Source organism: Dermacentor albipictus, chromosome 2 (assembly GCF_038994185.2).
Source record: "Dermacentor albipictus isolate Rhodes 1998 colony chromosome 2, USDA_Dalb.pri_finalv2, whole genome shotgun sequence".
Lineage (NCBI taxonomy): Eukaryota > Metazoa > Arthropoda > Arachnida > Ixodida > Ixodidae > Dermacentor > Dermacentor albipictus.
In genome coordinates this window covers 194,524,173-194,541,859 of record NC_091822.1, presented here as the reverse complement: position 1 = coordinate 194,541,859, position 17,687 = coordinate 194,524,173, and the positions used below count along the sequence as shown (strand labels likewise).

The following is a 17,687-nucleotide window of genomic DNA, read 5'->3' as shown; positions in this document are numbered from 1 at the left end:
GTCCATTACCGGGCAAATGTAAACAGAATATAAATGAGGGGCAATTACGGGCGGAGTGCCACGTTCGTGCAACGTTCGCCGAACCTCGTGTGTGCAGCTAGGCAAGCAAATCACTTTATCCCGCAAGGCGAAAGAATCTCCATACAGCCCCCTACCTCCACCCCCCTAATTTCATTACGTGTGAATTTTGACTAGGAGCTACGGCAGGTGGTATAGGGACGGTGCTCTGTTGCGCGCAGGGCCAACACGCGTAGCTTGGCGAATTTCGAGAGGACACTCACTGAGCGTTCCGCAACCGCCTCGCTAATAGAATCCCCGGACGGACTGCTCTGTTCCTGGCTGCGCGGGCCTCTACGCAGCCAGTATAGCGCTAAACTGCGGTCGCTTTCGACCGGCGGGGTTAATTTGGCGGCGCCTTTATCGGAAAGGAGGACCCTGTTCGCTCCCACAGCGTGTGACACTTGCCCGGTGCACTTGGGCCGATCGCCGCCGCGTGGACTCTCTCCTGCCACGTCGACGACTGTTGTCGGCCGGGCAGCAACAACAACAGCAGCAGCGGCGACATTAAAAGCCCCCGCGGCGTGACGTAACGTGCCGGGTCTGCCCGCGCGCACCGCCGGGTCGTCCGCATTCTTGTTTCGTCATTCACGCGCCGCCGCCGCTGCCCCCGTCGCGCGAGGAGGGGGGAGCGTCTTCGGACCCCCTCGCTCCCCCAGCGCGGGCGGCCGCCTTTGATGTTCGCCGCTCGCACCTTGATCCGGCGCCGCTCTCTAATGACGACTGGCCCAGGGGCAGCGCGGCGCTTAATTCCTCCGCAGCCGCTGCTGCCCCAGGGGACGACGGGGAAGGCGACGGCCATTTATCGCCTCGCCGCTGCATGACTCAGCGGCCGCGGTGCAGCGCGGGTGTCGGGTGGTGTACGCGACTCCGGCCCAAAGTTGTCCCATCGGCGCCGCTGCGGCTTCGCGCCTCGTAGACGAGGCGTCGTGTTGACACGCGCAGCCAAATCGCTGTCGCTGTTCGGTGTTCCAGAAGCGTTTTTTCTTCGTAAGCGCTACGCGTTTGTGGCGCAATCGGGGCAAATGGGATTGCCAGGTTGCGCTTTAATGCGGGACGCGCGAGACCGCTGCATTGTGGTGCGCAGGCAAAAGTCGCTTCTTTAAGCTGGGAACAAGCTGGTGAACTGCACTTCCGGCGCAGCACTTCAGTGTTCAGTTGAGAAGCAAAAGGAGACCGCAATAGCGTTCGTATCACGGCGCCGGCATTCTGCACGATGAGGAACATTCGCAATATAGCCCTAATTAATGGTGAAATGAACGTTATAGACAAACGTATTAAATATCCTTTATATGCACCTTTCATTCGAGAAATAAAGCCCACCTTTTGACGTACTCGGCGCACATGGCGGGGCCGCACAGGCTGGTTTGGTCCCTCCACAAGCTCACCAGGAAAGCCCGAGATGGCACCTTATGCTCGTGTTTTGAGGGTAGCAGCAGGCTGGCTAAGTATGCCCACGGTCAAAGAGAGAAGATGAAACTGAAAAGTATAACGCGGACGGGAAAGGAACCGTTCGTCTCGCCCCAGGAGTCCAACTGCGCATCTTCACGCCATATATGCGTGCAGCAGAGCCCATTTTGTGGAGGAGAACGATTGAGGTACAGAGACGGCAAGAAGGTAATGGAGACAAAAAAAAAAAGAAGAGCGCGAGAGGCCAGCCTGTGGTTTATGCAATATCTCGTAATAATGATTCATGCGAGTTTTAGTTTCCACCGCACACTGGGTGACTTCCGCAATCATAATGCTGCTCTCGTCCTCGCAACTGCCGTCCACATGCCTTAGGAGCCATTTCAGCCCGTAAGTCATGTCCCTGTTAGACGGGTTCTTGAAATACTTGCACAATAAACGGCTCCTAACGCGCTTACCAGACGCGCTGGATCACCTTGGTTCTGCGTTACACACGCTTCAATGTGCCTGCACGAACTGTCCGGCAGCTCTTGGGCCTGTATAATCGGAATACTTGAACCGCTCATTCCACGAATATCATTTCCGCTGTACCGTGCCTAGTTGCTATTTCTTAACCGTGCAACAATATAGAAAGCTTCGCTACTAAAAAACACCCGCGTGTTTCAGCGAGCACTCAAAAAAAATTAAATTAACATTGCCTGTGGTGGATAGCACAATTCCAGGTCATGAGCTGGTCTACTCGAAGATGCGGACACGCACGAAGAAATTGAAATGCATAACAGACCAATTAAAGATGGCTAATTATGTTTTATTTAATTACCTTATGGCACAAAACGCAATTTTCAATTTCCAGCCGAATAAATTCTGCCACAGAAAACTTTTTAAAAAATTTTGAGTGTTAGCTTAGACACCCTGTATACATATCATGTGGTAATCATTATAAGCCTTTAATCACGCCGAAATTAGTTGATTTCGCAGTAAAACTCATAAAATGGCACAGACGTGAAAATGTTACCGTGGCGTTACAGCGGGATAGACAATACGTCGCACAATTTATACAGCACTATTCACAAATAATTTTGTCGCACATATTGCAAAGCTCGCCCAGAAGTTTCACAGCTTCTCTTTATATGGGCAGGAACAGCGTCCAAGAACTTTCATAACCGATAAGGGACGTCACCAAGACGACCACGAAGTGTGTCTCGATGCTGGTTAGATAGTAATAATTACATGAGGATGTGCTCCACGTAGATGCACCTGGGGCGCCACAGTGAGCGCAGTCAGTAGATAGCGCCTGTGTATGCGATATTAAAAACGCGGGGCGCGTAGGCGACATCGAGACGTGACGCGCCAAAACAAAGAGAGACCGCACCAAATGGCGATTACAAGAGACTGTCGGTATTGGTTTTTCTCCGGCCTCAGCAGTCGCAATGCGGTGTCGGTGGAATTAAAAGTAAGAAAAGGTAGAGAAATTGAGAGGAATGCGGGTGAACAATAAGTTCCAGGTCGGTGTATCTAATCCCGTTCAATCAATTAATCTGCCTTGCCAAATTTTGTTGCTGGTCGACAAAGCATGCTATACTTGTACTGCACCCCGCATTGTCGCTGACGCCGCAGCTACGCGTACCGCACCCGTGTATGAGTAACGCTATATATACATAAGCGGACGCTATAGCTTTCGTACTAAAATACGTAAGACATGGCAAATGGAAGCCGGCCGGGAATACTCCAACCGTAACAGAAAGACGAGATTGTATTCTGTAGGCGATACGTGTTTGACTGTAGAACGTGTTTGACTCAAACATCGTCGTTTTATACACTCAGACAACGCCTCCCTTGTCTGACATTCATAAACTAATTCGTAACTTACGGCGAGGTGTGCGCCAAGCTTAAAGCAACCTGGATATATTTTTGCTCGTTGCTGCCAACAATGTTTTCAAGCGCATATGCTGCTTCAGGCACTCTTTGCGTTGAGTGTAAGGACATACCACGTTAACTTTAAATGCATATTTCGGAGAGAAAAAAAAGTTAATCACGCTAGGCTGCTATATTATACTTTGTCTAAGCTGTTTTTCCCCCTGCCCAAGAGGATGCCTTGTTAAGAAATTGAGGGCCAACGTTCCGTTTCTTGAATTTCGCACTTAAACAGCAGTGCCAACAGCGACTCTGTGACTTCACAGATACCCAGGTATTTTCGCCTATACATCGAGATAACCAGCGGCTCGAGCTCGAGTACTTCAACGGTCGCTGGCTTCACTGGTCACTGAAAGTGAATCTATGAAAGGGATATTAATGCCAAATGACTATGTGCGTGGCTGGTGCTATACGTCAGAACTGTATATAAATGCCGTGTAAGACAGTAGCGAAGCAACGAGACTATAAATGTATTATGGGGCCTTATTCACTGCTTGGAGTCCGCTTGTTGGCATGCTTTCGTATACACAAGGTTGCAGCACCGCCGAGGAGCTCTGAAACGACCAGCCAGAAGAGGCCGTAAGAAAACGCACTTTAAGTTTATTTCTTTCATAAGTGGTATACAAAGTACACAGAAGGAGGTCCCAGAGCATGTATAGCTGAAAGGAGACCTCATGGCGCTTATAGGGAATCTGTGCGCTGTAAAGCGTAAAACCCAACGTAAAAACGCAGCTGGGGCGTCGACAAGTATACGCGAATATTTAAGCGGTTCCTTCCTTCCTTCCTTTCTTTCGAAGAAGGGAGGTCGCCATCGGCTTTCACGGTCGCCACATTAATTCTCCGTGAAAATGCGACTAGTGTCGCTTTGCGATTATCGCATCAGCGCTCGCGTCTCTTCTGAGCCGCCGTGGGGACCGCTTCTAACTTAAAAAGAAAAGGAAACCAAAATATAGAAGGCAGGACATTGCTCCACGGAAATGGAGGGAGCGAGATTAATCGCGCGAAAAGAAAACGGAACGTTGTTTGCGCCACCATTCAAGCAAGAGTCGGAGACAAACAACGAACTAAATACAACATATAATGCAAGGCGTCTTTTCATGCAAAGTATTTTCTGCCTCATTCCATGCAATCTGCAGTAGTTATAGGCAGGTAGGTAAAGGTAGCTTCGTGTATCGAGTAGATTAGCACCGACACCTTCAATAAAAAAAATAATGTGTGACTGCCGCAGCATTGAACCTCTGACTTCGAGCCCGATGCTCTAACCATTATATAGACCACGGTTTCTCTCTCTTTGACACTCGCTCAGAAGATCTCTCCTCGGCTCACGCGCACTCACGTGCACACTTCTCTCGGGCTATAGCGTTTCACGACGTTTGACGCGCGCGTCACGTGCTCGCAGTCTGCCCTCGTGACAGCGCTTTGAGACGCTATGTTGGAGTGCACCACCTTCGGTACATATCGTAAATTGCAATATGCGCACGAAAGTAACGTTAAATTTTCAATTATACATATGGCTTTCTCGCGCCAAAGTGGCGTCGCCGTTTTCGAGTGTAAACCAGCTCAATGAATGGATTTTTTCTGGATTCCTCAGGCGATTCTTAAAAACTCTGCTAAATTAAAAAAAAACATGCATCTGGTATACGTAAGTATTTGCGTCAGGCAGCATGTAGTGTTATTCTCCTAAATAATAAAATGGAACTATCTGTTGACGATACAGCTATAACTTTTATGCTTTCCAATTCCTCCGAATCGGTGCCGTGCGTAATATGTTTCGGGCATCGGAGGAATGAATCTTATACGCGATGGTAGCGAGTACTAAAAGGAGAACGCTCGTTTTTCGATAATGCTGCGAGTCGCATCCAGCCCAGGCGTGTTTTTCGCTCGCATAAGCATCGTCCTCACCGACACGGACACCGCTAACTCTACAAGTTCTGCACAACGCAACTGGAACGAAACGCCGCCTTCGCCAAACAATGCTTGTCATTGTAAGCGATTCGCGATGGGGACGTGCGTACCCGAAACGTAATTTTGTCAGACGTCGAAGCCTATACGATTCGGTGCAGCTGCAGTCCTTTTTCCCTTCAATCTTCCTGAGCTGTTTTGTAGAAAATGATGGATTGGGAGGAGTTTTCCTTACACTCGACCTCGAAGCTCTGTTTATCGTGCTGTCGGCATGGCCTACACGAAGTGGCCGGATTATTATTATTTTTTTTTGCGGGCAGTTATGACGATGGCAACGTATTGCAATACGCAGTTGCTGGTACAGTTATCGAAGTACAGAGCTGTCTCGTAGTACGCTGTTCATTTTATTCGTCGGTGCGTAGCGGTGTAACACAGAATAGTGCACCGTGCATGTGCACTTGTTTATATCAGTTTCTTTGTTTTTTCTGTTTTTTTTTCATTGAGTTGCGGAGAAATTATCTTGACGCGTGAAGTTATGATGTACAAGAACTCAGCATTTCAATATGCATGTCTGTTCTACTCTAAAAAAGAACACATGGCCGGTACAATGCGAACTGTGATAGAGTACCACTCAAAAGTATATCTGTGGGCGAAATAAGACAGTTGACACAAACCTATTCAATACGGCTGGGCGCATAGGTCAAGACGATTAGACAAATTTTGGTTTTGTTTATTTGACTTTACTTGAAAAAGACGATATATCCCATATGCATAATCGCATACCGTGTTATCGAATCCTATATAAAAACCTGCACATCCCCATACAAACCCATATGATGATACGGTTATGGGGTAACATATGTAATCTTTAAATAGGGCACGCACGTTGTCTTCAGAGAAAGGCCACGAATGAAATATTTTACCCTGGAGATAATACTTCTGTCATCTTGTTACATACCCGCCGTGGTTGCTCAGTGGCTATGGTGTTGGGCTGCTGAGCACGAGGTCGCGGGATCGAATCCCGGCCACGGCGGCCGCATTTCGATGGGGGCGAAATGCGAAAACACCCGTGTGCTTAGATTTAGGTGCACGTTAAAGAACCCCAGGTGGTCAAAATTTCCAGAGTCCTCCACTACGGCGTGCCTCATAATCAGAAAGTGGTTTTGGCACGTAAAACCCCAAATATTATATTATTATCTTGTTACATATAGACAATGCAGAGAAGGTGGCGCAATTACAGCTGCCCGTCCCTATATTTGCTAATGCGCCAGCTGCTTCTAGTCTTCATCGCAACATTACGTAAGAATGTCACTGGCAGGTGATGATGACAACTTGTTATATATTTATTGAACACTGACTTATTCTCGCACAAATGCACACGGAGAGAATGCTCAGTCCGGTGCTCGCCGAGTCACATCGGTATCGAAGCGTGGGGAAATGATAAGCCATGGTGTTCCGAGAAACCCGTAAGGATATTTGCAGTAAGTTAAACTCACACAAAGGGTTCAAAGTATAATGCAATGGTATAAAGTCCAATGTAAAATCCCTAATGTAAAGTCTGATACAATGGTCTAAAGCCTGATGTAAATGTCTAAGGTAATGGTCGAGTATTAATATACAAAGGACCAATGTAGTTGTCAGTGGTCTGGAACAGGAGTTCATACAATCATCCTTTTGAAGCTATACGCGGTAGTGCGTTTATCTATCGGTCAATCGGTCGCAGAGGATCTGGATCACGAGAATCTCTATAGACGAACAGAAATGAGTCGGTGCGCATACATCGATGAACCTCAAGTCATAAGCGACACCTGCCGTTATTCTTTAAAAGGAGAGTATAAAATTAAGAGCATTCTATATTAGTACAGTCACCTATGTGAAAGAAACTTGGAGAATAACGAAAAATGACAACCATTCCACTCTGAGAAATGGAATGGTCATTTTTTTGCGTTGCTAGTATGGCGCCATTGCTCGTTCGGAGGTGCCCGATCGTGGGAACGTTTTTCGTGGTGGTCGTTTCGCGCCGGCGCCATTTACATTCTCGTTGCTGTTCCCTCTGGCGCTCCTCGTACGCATGTTGTTCTTCGGGTGTACGAACTATACGTGTCCGCCCCATCGATAACGGAGCTGTTTTTAGCGCCGATACCTCTCCTGCTTATATACTGAGATAACCTTGACGTCACGCTATTGTTCACGGCGAGCGTTCTAATCTGTTCCACATTTTGAACACTGCGCCGCCGCATTGCAACCGTATGGATTTGTTAGGAATCGCCAAGTCCGTTTCTGTTGCCGGACGCCGAAAAAACTACGGTAGGTTAGTCATATACATAAAACCAGGTGGTGTGGTGAAATTAGGAAATTTGCAGGCGTAAGGTGAGGGTCAAATGACGCAATAAATGCGTAATTAAAGATCAATGGGAGATGCATCACCCTGCAGTGGGCATCAGATAGGCTGGCGATGACGAAATCTGTTCAAGCTCAGTTGAAAGCATGATAGTTAACGGAATTCGTACTGTTCTTGGTTTCTTTTTTTTTTATTACCTGAGCGAATCTTTAATCATAAGGAATGTGTGCAGCGCATGCCTTACGTGCTATTCAAGTGCATTTGCGTGCCATTTCTGTTAGTTGATTCTGTTGCCAGGACTCAAAGATTAAAAGTTGCACAGTTTGGTACACGACTGTAAGAAGTACCGGTATGCACAACATGAATGACGTCGAGAAAACGTCAAAGCTGCATTCTCAGGCACAGAGTATGGCGTCGCACTGCTTTGAATTTCTTTTGTTGTGTGTATGTTTGCTATTAGTTAGATTACTTATCTCTCTCTCTCTTTTTTTTTACAACTTTCGTTTCAGCTGGGCTGAAACTTTCAAATCAGATGGACTTTCGTGTGACATCAAAATTCACCTTGTGTCGGGAACAAAAATATTTGAGCAAACGGTGCAACAAAACAGAGGCAAAATTTCTTCCTGGTTAAGGCATGCGCAGCCGGGAGTTGCGATATATAACCCCGACAGGACTCGTGCGTGAGCACAATAATGTATTGCCCGCGTTTAGGCTTCGAACAAGGTGAGTTGCTTCTCAGCAAAACTGGTTCACGAACTTTATGCCGGCTTTGCACATACCCTTCTCGTGATGTGTTAGACGCCGAGATAACCGAGCGCTAAACCTTTTTTTTTTTTGTAGTCTTTAAACCGACGTACTTGCAAAACACACAATTCCTTTCTGTTTCGTCCCCGATTCGCAGGCCAGGGTCGCGTTAACCAGCTGGGCGGCGTGTTCATCAACGGCCGGCCGCTGCCCAACCACATTCGACTGAGGATCGTCGAGATGGCGGCCGCCGGCGTCCGGCCCTGCGTCATCTCCCGCCAGCTCAGGGTGTCGCACGGATGCGTCTCCAAGATCCTCAACCGCTACCAGGTACGCCTCTTCCCCTCTTGCCACGGGCGTGCCGTCCGGGCTGCCTGCGCGAATGTCACGCCGCGATAATCTCCGCGGCCGGCCGGAAAAAGTCAGGCCCCCAACAGGATAATCCGATTTCGGCTCACAACAGTCAGAGGAACCGCGCCGGCTGATCCCCCAGGATCTGCGCGCCGGCATTGTGCTCCGACCACCGCAGTTGGATACAGTGGCTCGTTCGGCAAGCTGCCGCTGCTCGAGCCACATTTTCTGAGAATTGGCAGCTGTATCTGCACCGCGCGTCAGCGGGATCGAATCCCGGCCGCGGCGGTCGCATTTCGATGGGGACCGAAATGCGAAAACACCCGTGTGCTTAATTTAGATACACGTTAAAGAACCCCAGATGGTCCAAATTTCCGGTGGTCCCCCACTACGGCGTGCCTCATAATCAGATCGTGGTTTTGGCACGTAAAACCCCATAATTAATAAATTAATCTGCACCGCGCGTCACGTGAGCGACGTTCGAGTAACTGTAGCTCGCCCACGTAATGAGCCATACCGCGCAAGCGAGTGCGTTGCGAACGTGCGCGGTCACGCGATATGAATTGATGATCGTGTTCGTGTCGACTAAGCCGCGGCGCTGACTTCGTCTTCGGGAAGCGACAGCGCAATGTGTAGAAACTGATCGAGAAATTACACTGGTGCCCGGTGTAAACCTCCTCACAGAAACAGGCTGCTGCATCCGGACGTTTTATACTGTCTCGGTAAAAATGAAAGTGATCACTTTCACATTGTGCGTGACTTATACGACGCCGAAGGCCGTCTTCGATGATGCTCTGCCGTGCGCCACGTTTTTCGTCGTCATAATTCGTCATAAGCATTCTTGTTTACCACATGCGCAGCAGTAGCTCAGCTATATCTCTATAGCACCTAGGAGTGCATCAAATGACAAGTACGTTTCGAAACTATCACGCATGCAGCATATACAAACAAAATAAGGGCAACTACATGGAGACTCAATTACTAAAATAATTTGTCTCGTAACTGCGTTGAGATTTAATTAGTAAAATTATATTTTAACTGCGTATGTGCGCGGAGTTACAAGACAATTTATTTTACTGATTCAAATTCTATTTCGTTGCTCCCCTCCTTTCTGCGTCAGTGCCCACGTGTCTACCCTTTGCGAATTCCCTTTGGGGGGGAACAAGATCTAATCATGTTCTTATACAGGCGTTTAAACTATATGCGTGGACAAATATCTTCATTGTTTTCCTTGAAGCGGCCAGACAGGAAGAGCGGAGACAAGAGCAAAGTCGTCTCAACTTGCTTCAATTACACAACACTTGTCTGCCGACTAACTGGTGAAGCAGCAGCAAGAAGTGGGAAAAACTCGCATGCCGACCCAGGACACGGGGAACAGCAGCCATCACGTGATCACCACTATCGCCGCAGAGGGATTGCCAGAACGTAGCGCGGGAGTTTGGGAGGCGTTTCGCTTGCTCAATATTATATGGTAGATGGAGCGCTGGCCCCCTCGTCTTCACGCGTGCCCCCGTGTCTTCGCTGCGTCCAGCGGCCAAGCAAATGGCCATGTTAGCGCCCGCGCATGGAAGCTGATCAGTTCCAGTCCGCCGTTTTGCTTCGTGCTGCTGCGCAGCTCGCACGCCTCCGTAGAACACACACGCGGTTGCGGGGAGCAAGCGGAAGGCGACGAAGGAGGGGAAGCTCGATGACTCCGCGGGTCACGCACCGACGCGCCACAATGGTGGCCTGCGTCTCGAGTTCTCGCAGTCGAGTCTCCATGTTTGCCCAGCCACACACGCGCGTTGTACTATACACGCCCTCAGCGCGCCTGCACCAACTAGCGCCTTGATGAACTCTCTGTGCGTCCTACGGCACGAGAACTGCGGAGCCGTCTTCCCCACGTATTTCGTTCCGAGCCCAGCGCCACAGGGCAGCGATGCTCCCGCAGTACTGCACATAACTGCACGGCGGCCGAATTCGCAGGGAACGGGCGCCGCGGGCCGACGCAGGGGTTCCGAATCAGTCTAGGCGGTGTTGTCTGAATGCGGCTCGTGACACAATGGCGTCAATGGCTCGGCGCGAGTCGCGTTTGCGGCGGCTTTGCGGCTTTTATGCGGCACGGGCGATTAGGATGTCTGCCTTGCGGTCGGGTGACGCCGAGTCAATGGTGTTAAAGCCAGGTGAGAGCGGCGGTTCAGGGGTGTCAGAACCCCGCCTTGGTAAGCACGCCCGTCAGGACCAAATGAAGGGAGCCCAAAGCTCGAATTCGCGTTGTACCTCTCCTTTTACGATTGTTGTTGACTGTACGGCGTGTCGACAATTGCATCTCCGCCACAATGAACGAAAGCGGCACGGTGAGTTGGCTGATTGAAACGAAAATCTAGAAATAGGTGGCGGTTGCTTTCTTATAACCAATATTTCTCCTCCATCACACAATTTTGCTGAGGCTTCTCACATCCACTCTGCATATATCCACAGTACCAACACATTCTTTGCGAGGGTCCAATATTCAATGCACTATACGCACTCTGGTTCCCTTACCACTGCTCCTGCGATCGCGCTCATAAATCGGCGCTATTAAATATTTTTATTTTCTCTCAGAATTAAAAAGTATGAGCCTGTCCAGGTAGTTTCTACGTGGACGGCAGAAGCAACAGTGCTGGTGGCGCCATTTCTTTTTTTTTTTTACGCCGAGTTCAACCAGGCCGCGTGGAATAATGTTTTCAACGAGTATGTTAATTATGCACAGTGTAGCGCCTAACACACGGACGCAAATTTCTGTTGTCCTGCGTGTTTCGCTTGCACTACATTACGCATAATGTCATACCAAATCAGTCTGTCCTTTTAAAGGCGTTAAATAATCAGCTGCTGGTGTAAATGCCTCATCAACAACAGTCATAAAGCAGAAATAACTTTTGCTTTTTCGGCGGCGACGCTCTTGCAACGCAAAAACGTTTCTATAGCGCATTGTGTCTGAACAAAGCATCACAAGGCACCACACTGCCAGCGCTGCTGTCCGCTTGTCCGGTTTTCTGGTATTCCGTGCACGATCACAGTATGCAAACAGACGAAATATTGCCAATTAATATATAGCTTCACTCTTTCCTTATGCGTATATCCATTAACGGAAAACGGAGACGTAGACTGCAGCAGCGCCGGCGTCGCCAACTAGACATCTTCACAAGCAACATCGTACTGTACCTGGTATACCTGGTGACAAGTATAGTGCATTTGGCACATTGACATGAAGGCGTACATTATACCTTAGGTAGTCGTTTAAGTTTTTTATATTGTACAACGTGTTACTCGGGAACTCATCCATTAATCTTTCATTTTCTTTATCTTGTGATGCAGATCAGAATCAGAACACAGAGTAATTATTGCAATAACGGATCATTGCAATAATTAGCTGCTAACTAGCGTAAAGTGTCGCTAGTGGCTTAAGCATTATTATGCTATAGTGGCGAACAGCAATACATGTACGAATGTCGGTTCGGCCTTGTTGGTGTCTGTTAACTATTGTTTTTATTACAATAGGTATATCACGCTTTTGTGCGCTGCCTTGTGTCCCCGTCGAAGCTTTTTGCGCTATAGAAACTGCAGCTGATGCACACACGCAAACTGCACTAAAGATCGCTAATGTCTTACATGTGTTGGTCGCGTATACGCTTTTCTGAAAACGTTTCACACCACGTATCGGATGTGAATACACTGTTAAAGTGACGGCGTTCGCGCCTCGCCCGTTCGCAGGAGACCGGCAGCATCCGGCCGGGCGTGATCGGCGGCAGCAAGCCCCGGGTGGCGACCCCCGAGGTGGAGAAACGCATCGAGGACTACAAGCGCGAGAACCCGGGCATCTTCTCGTGGGAGATCCGCGACCGGCTCATCAAGGACGGCGTGTGCGAGCGCGCCAGCGCCCCCTCGGTCTCGTCCATCAGCCGGCTGCTGCGCGGGCCGCGCGACGACGACGAGGACCCCAAGGCGATGCTGCTGCAGCACAAGCACTCCATCGACGGCATACTCGCCGCCAAGGAGATGAACCCCGGTGAGTGGCTCGCCCGGGTGTGGAAGCCTTAGCTCGGGGCCAACTCCGATGCCGCCTATTCAAATACATGTCAAACGCATAAATGCTTTCACGAGGCATCCCCTGGACCGATATGAACGAAGTGTGTTGCAGTTGAGACAAAGTTAAATTCTCGTCACCGTACGAAGCAGAATTTTGATTCGCTTCGCCGCGTTCGCCATTGGTCATGTTCTATGCCAGTGCACTCAGTACAGCGTGCAGAGACAATCGCTTTCCGTCGTGCATGAACCAGTTGGACGATCAGCTCCGCATTCAGCTTCGCTCCGCATTCTCTGGTTCAGCTTTTCGCATTTTCTTTTTCTTCAAAGGGGGGCATCCCGTCTCATCAGTCACAACAACCTAATGTTTATTGTGTCTTCTAGACTGTAGACGAGGCGACCAGGTTTAAACGACCCGCCTGGTGGCATAGTGGATATGGTGTTGGGCTGCTAAGCCCGAGTTCGCGGGATCGAATCCCGGCCACGGCGGCCGCATTTTAATGGAGGCGAAATGCGAAAGCACCCGTGTACTTAGATTTAGGTGCACGTTAAAGAACCCCAGGTGGTCCAAATTTCCGGAGTCCCCCCCCCCCCCCCCCCCCTACGGCGTGCCTCATAACCAGATCGCGGTGTTGGTACGTAATGCACCATAATTTATGTAGCATTCGTTAAGGATCTCCTTGGCAGTCTCACAACTCTTGAATATAAGTAAGTGTCAGGAGCTGTGCTCGAGGTCATTGAGTATTTGGGTAGCCTTTATGGCGTTCGGTATCTACTAGTCTACATTGCGGCTATATTATAAAGGCGGAACGGCAACATGGTAGACAATATGGAAAACAGACAAATTCTGCATATATTACTGCACAATAATTTTAAAGAGCGGTCTTCCTTCACGCACGTGGGTAACCGTAACAAGAGCCTACTTTGGGAACTAACTGCAAGTACTATGTATGTCATACCCAAATGTGTACCTGGCACGGTGGCCAGTAAATGTGACGTAATATTGCGAGCAGCTTCGGCCATAGCATGCTAAGGGACGACGACACAGAGAGAGTTTGCACAATTTAATCCAAGTTTAAACGTGGAAGAGTTCACTAAGGGCGCAGCGACATCAAGCAGAAAATAAATACGTAGTAATCGCTCTAAAACTGCAGTAAACAAAGCGCGATTGCTTATCTTCGTCGAGCAGACGCGATCCACCGCCGCCGTCGCTCTTGCCCGTGAAGCAGCACCGGAAACTGTGCGTGTTTTTGTGTGTATTCTTGCCCGCCGAGTTTTTGTACGTTTTAAAGCACCCTACTATGCAACAGTTGTCTCAAAACATCACTGAAGTCTGACAGAAGCGTTAAATCGCGATCAAGAACGCAAACATGACAGCACTCGCATATATAGGCGCTGACGGGAACAGTGTCCGCCTACGGCGACGGGCGTCGTCGTCGCTGTTTTGTGCAGCAATCTTCCCGTGTACGCGATTAGAAGCTAACGAGAGGCATCATTTGACTAGCGTGTATGTAGACGACGTTTTTGTTGAGTGCTTAAACCTATAGGCAAGGTCAGTCTCCGTTTATTCCTGACGCCTTTCTTTCCTTTCTTACTTTCACCGTGCTCACGGCATCACCACTGTACTCTGACTCTCTTCTAAGTGAATTAATTGTCTTCGGTACAGGAGAGTTCGCATGTGGTGCTGCATATCATCCTGGTGCCAAACAGCCATAATAGGCTCTTTGTAGACAACTCAGAAGTGGCATAGCAGTAGCTCGCCTTATTTTCACGAACGTGCATAATTTTTCTTAGCATAACATGGACAACATCGAGCTTGGCGGAAGAAATAGGTAAGTCGTGCAAGACGTAGCCCCTTGCTGTTTCCGGTGCAGCGAAATTCTAACCAACGACCTTTGCTGTCTGACAAAGCTTGCACGAAGGCTAATCCACCTTCAGTTAACGTGTCAGGGAAGCAGGCAGAGTGAATTGAAAGTCGCGTTAACATTTAGAGTGAGCTGAATTGATCCTTCCTGTGCGCTCTGATAGAGCTATGTCTGTCTAGTCGTTTTATTCATTTACATTTTTGTTCGTCTAAAAACCAGCTTGCACGTCGTATTTAGTGACATTTACTGCTCCACGACGCTAGTTTATTTTTCATGCGCCGCGCCGCGAGTTGTGAGATAAGGTGTCCTATAGTAGCGTGAGAAAAGCTGAGTCCTTGACTAATTTAGAAGGAAACAAAAAAAAAAATCGCGGCGTGAGCTGAATGACGTGACCGAAAAATTACTGCCTCATTAAGAAATTTTAATAGAGAATGTGGTCATACACATCAGAAAGAAATGATCAGTGAATGAAAATGCTATATGCGACAGAATGTTGCACAGGGTTACCAACGCACATGTTAACGGTAACCTGCAGCACGAATACTGTTACGTTTTGTACTATTTCGTGCGACGTCAGTTGGCTTACTTGCTAAGTATGTATTTTGTCAGCATGCACACTTCTAAACTGCCGTATACTATTTGCGAGTTAGCGAATATTGTTCAATTCTAACGTTCAATTCTAACGTTCAATTCTAGTCTATGGCTATCTCTCCTTTGGTCGTACGCTCTGTCGTGCTCGCTCATGCTATGGATGTTCTAGAACGGAACTGGTCCAGCATCGTCCGCGTCAAGCAAAGGAAGCCGCTCGCCACGGGCCGACTCGGAGCATCCGTAGGCAGCGGCGCGACGGAAAAGCAGCGGAGAAGGAAGGGTGTATCCCTGCGGTTGTATCACGCACTAGTCTGTTGTGTGGTATGGAAAGAAAGGCGCGGAAGAGGGGGGCACCAATGGGGGTGGGGAGGGGGAAGCGAGCGGCAGAGGCCGCCGGCGGGGTCAACTCGTGACGCCCCCGCCGCGGGGGCCGTCATTAATCGCGACGCGCGCGCTCGGGGCGGCGGCTGCAACTTCAGGAAGGACACTCGACCGCAGACTTTTATTCTTAACTGGTTCCTCTTCCCGCCGCGTGCGCGTAATTAAATGACCACCGTAGTAAAGAGAGAGAGAGATCCGCCCGCTCCAACAGCTGGATCCCTCGATCGCCCGATCTGGTGTTGTGCGAGCGAAACGAGCTTTCTGTCTGCTCCCGGGATCTGTGCCTGACAGTTTGAGCGTGTGCTAGCTGTCTTTACCTCGCGATCTCCATGGCTACCTGAAGACGATATAGAAATTGTCACATAGATGTCAACTATGCGACCTTAATATATCCCTTGCGGAGGCAACCAATCCACATGCAGCAATGCGAAACGACCTCCTCATGGAGAAAATGTAGTTTGCGAAGCCCTTAGGTCAGTGAGTAATTGGTTATTTAGCATCACTAAAATTCTAAATGTGACTTTATGTATACGTATTCCTTCAAAGAAAATGACAAGAACCGCCGCGGCTCACTTCGAAGAGTGCCTCGCGGTTCTTGCGGTGAAGTGAGACAGGAAAGCGTTAGAAATATGTGTATCCTGTGCGATTAACTGAGCAACTGACTGACAAAATTGACTTCACATTGCCGTCATTTGTGACCCTGCTTTCTTGCTACCGTTTTATTGTGCTGCAAAAGTGTCGAAGTCGCAAGAAGTCCAACCAATAGCAGGTATACAGGACAACTTGCGTGTCATGGCTCGGGCGTTCACTTCGCAATCTACATATTTGTTCGGCGTTCGGTGTCCTTGCGTTTCTTGAGAGATGGCTCATTCCGCATGTGGACCAACAATATCGTTTCACTTATTAGCACCACCCCAAGACGTGGGTTCGTATCCCACCTGCGGCCAGTTGTTTTTTTCAGTCACTTTATCATTTCTTTGACTCAAGTGCAAAGAATTCCCTCTATGTTGTCCTTTGTGTCATTGATTGTTGGTTTCTTAGGATATGATTAATAAAAAATCGGGCCCCTCGGTTCTCTTTCTTCTCGTTCATTACATTACGAGGGTCCCGAATCCAGTAATACTGACGCCTTCATGAAGCTTGTGTAGGTTTATTGATCAGTTGCCTTCACCCAAAAAGACCACGTTCTCGTGACCTCTGGGGCAGAAAGGATGTTCCACATCCACACCAAGGTTTGTGAGTGGTGGCGCTGGCTAACACTCCCAGTGTTGGTTCTAGTAGTAAAACATAAATACCTCAGAAAGTGAAGAGGAAAACTGCGCCGTGGTATAGCTCACTTCGGTAGTAACCACGGTAAACATTGCAAGACTAGCATTATTTATAGTCAGGCTACGTTTCAAAAGAATCTGTTCTGAACAATCTGGGTTTCCGAAAAAATTCGGAGCCCTAAAGAACGCTTTAGTCAAACAAGGTTATTCACCATAACTAATTCACGAGGCAATAAGACTTGCAGACGTGCATGACCGTCGGACGCTACTATCCACGGCGAAGAAACCGACTCCCTCACCTAAGACAAACCTTGTCCTAACATTCTGCGTCAGTCCCGAGTGTTTCAGATGTACTAAAAAAGCACCACAATATTCTAATGCAAAGTGAACGCCTCAAAAACATTTTCGCTGAAACACCTAAAGTAGTATACCGTCAAGCTAGAATTATTCGAGATATGCTATCATCATAATTAAGGGTTTGACGAAAGTTTGTCTGGCCAGGCATGGAAATGAAGGAATTGCGGTCACTGACCAACTCTGATGAATAATCTGACGCTTAGGAACCGCGTACGGGTTCCTTGTTCACTGAGTGAACAAGGAACCCGTACGCGGTTCCGAAGTGTCAGATTATTCATCAGACTTGTTCAGTGACCGTAATTCCTTCGTGCTATCATCATCTAAGAATGACTGCCCTGACGCCATCGGAAGCCATCCTTGCCGAATACCACGATGTAAAGTATATGCCCCTACACGTGCACATCGCAGCAGGCGCCTAGTACGGCTTCAAACGGTCGCTTAAAAATCAAAGGCGATTTCAACTGT

General features: G+C 48.6%; 1 protein-coding gene across 6 annotated transcripts in view; it reads left to right on the top strand.

Annotated features, from left to right (window-relative positions):
- Positions 1-17,687, top strand: part of LOC135898533 (protein gooseberry-like) — a 183,825-nt gene that overhangs the window by 154,321 nt on the left and 11,817 nt on the right. For 5 of the 6 annotated variants that reach the window (XM_065427534.1, XM_065427535.1, XM_065427530.2 and 2 more), the window contains 2 exons: positions 8,523-8,695; positions 12,449-12,743. In XM_065427534.1, coding sequence (XP_065283606.1) covers positions 8,606-8,695; positions 12,449-12,743 — 385 coding nt within the window. In that variant the 5' untranslated portion in view covers positions 8,523-8,605. Of the gene's footprint in view, positions 1-8,184; positions 8,345-8,522; positions 8,696-12,448; positions 12,744-17,687 lie in introns of those variants that run through there. The other variant, XM_065427532.1, reaches the window with a different exon arrangement.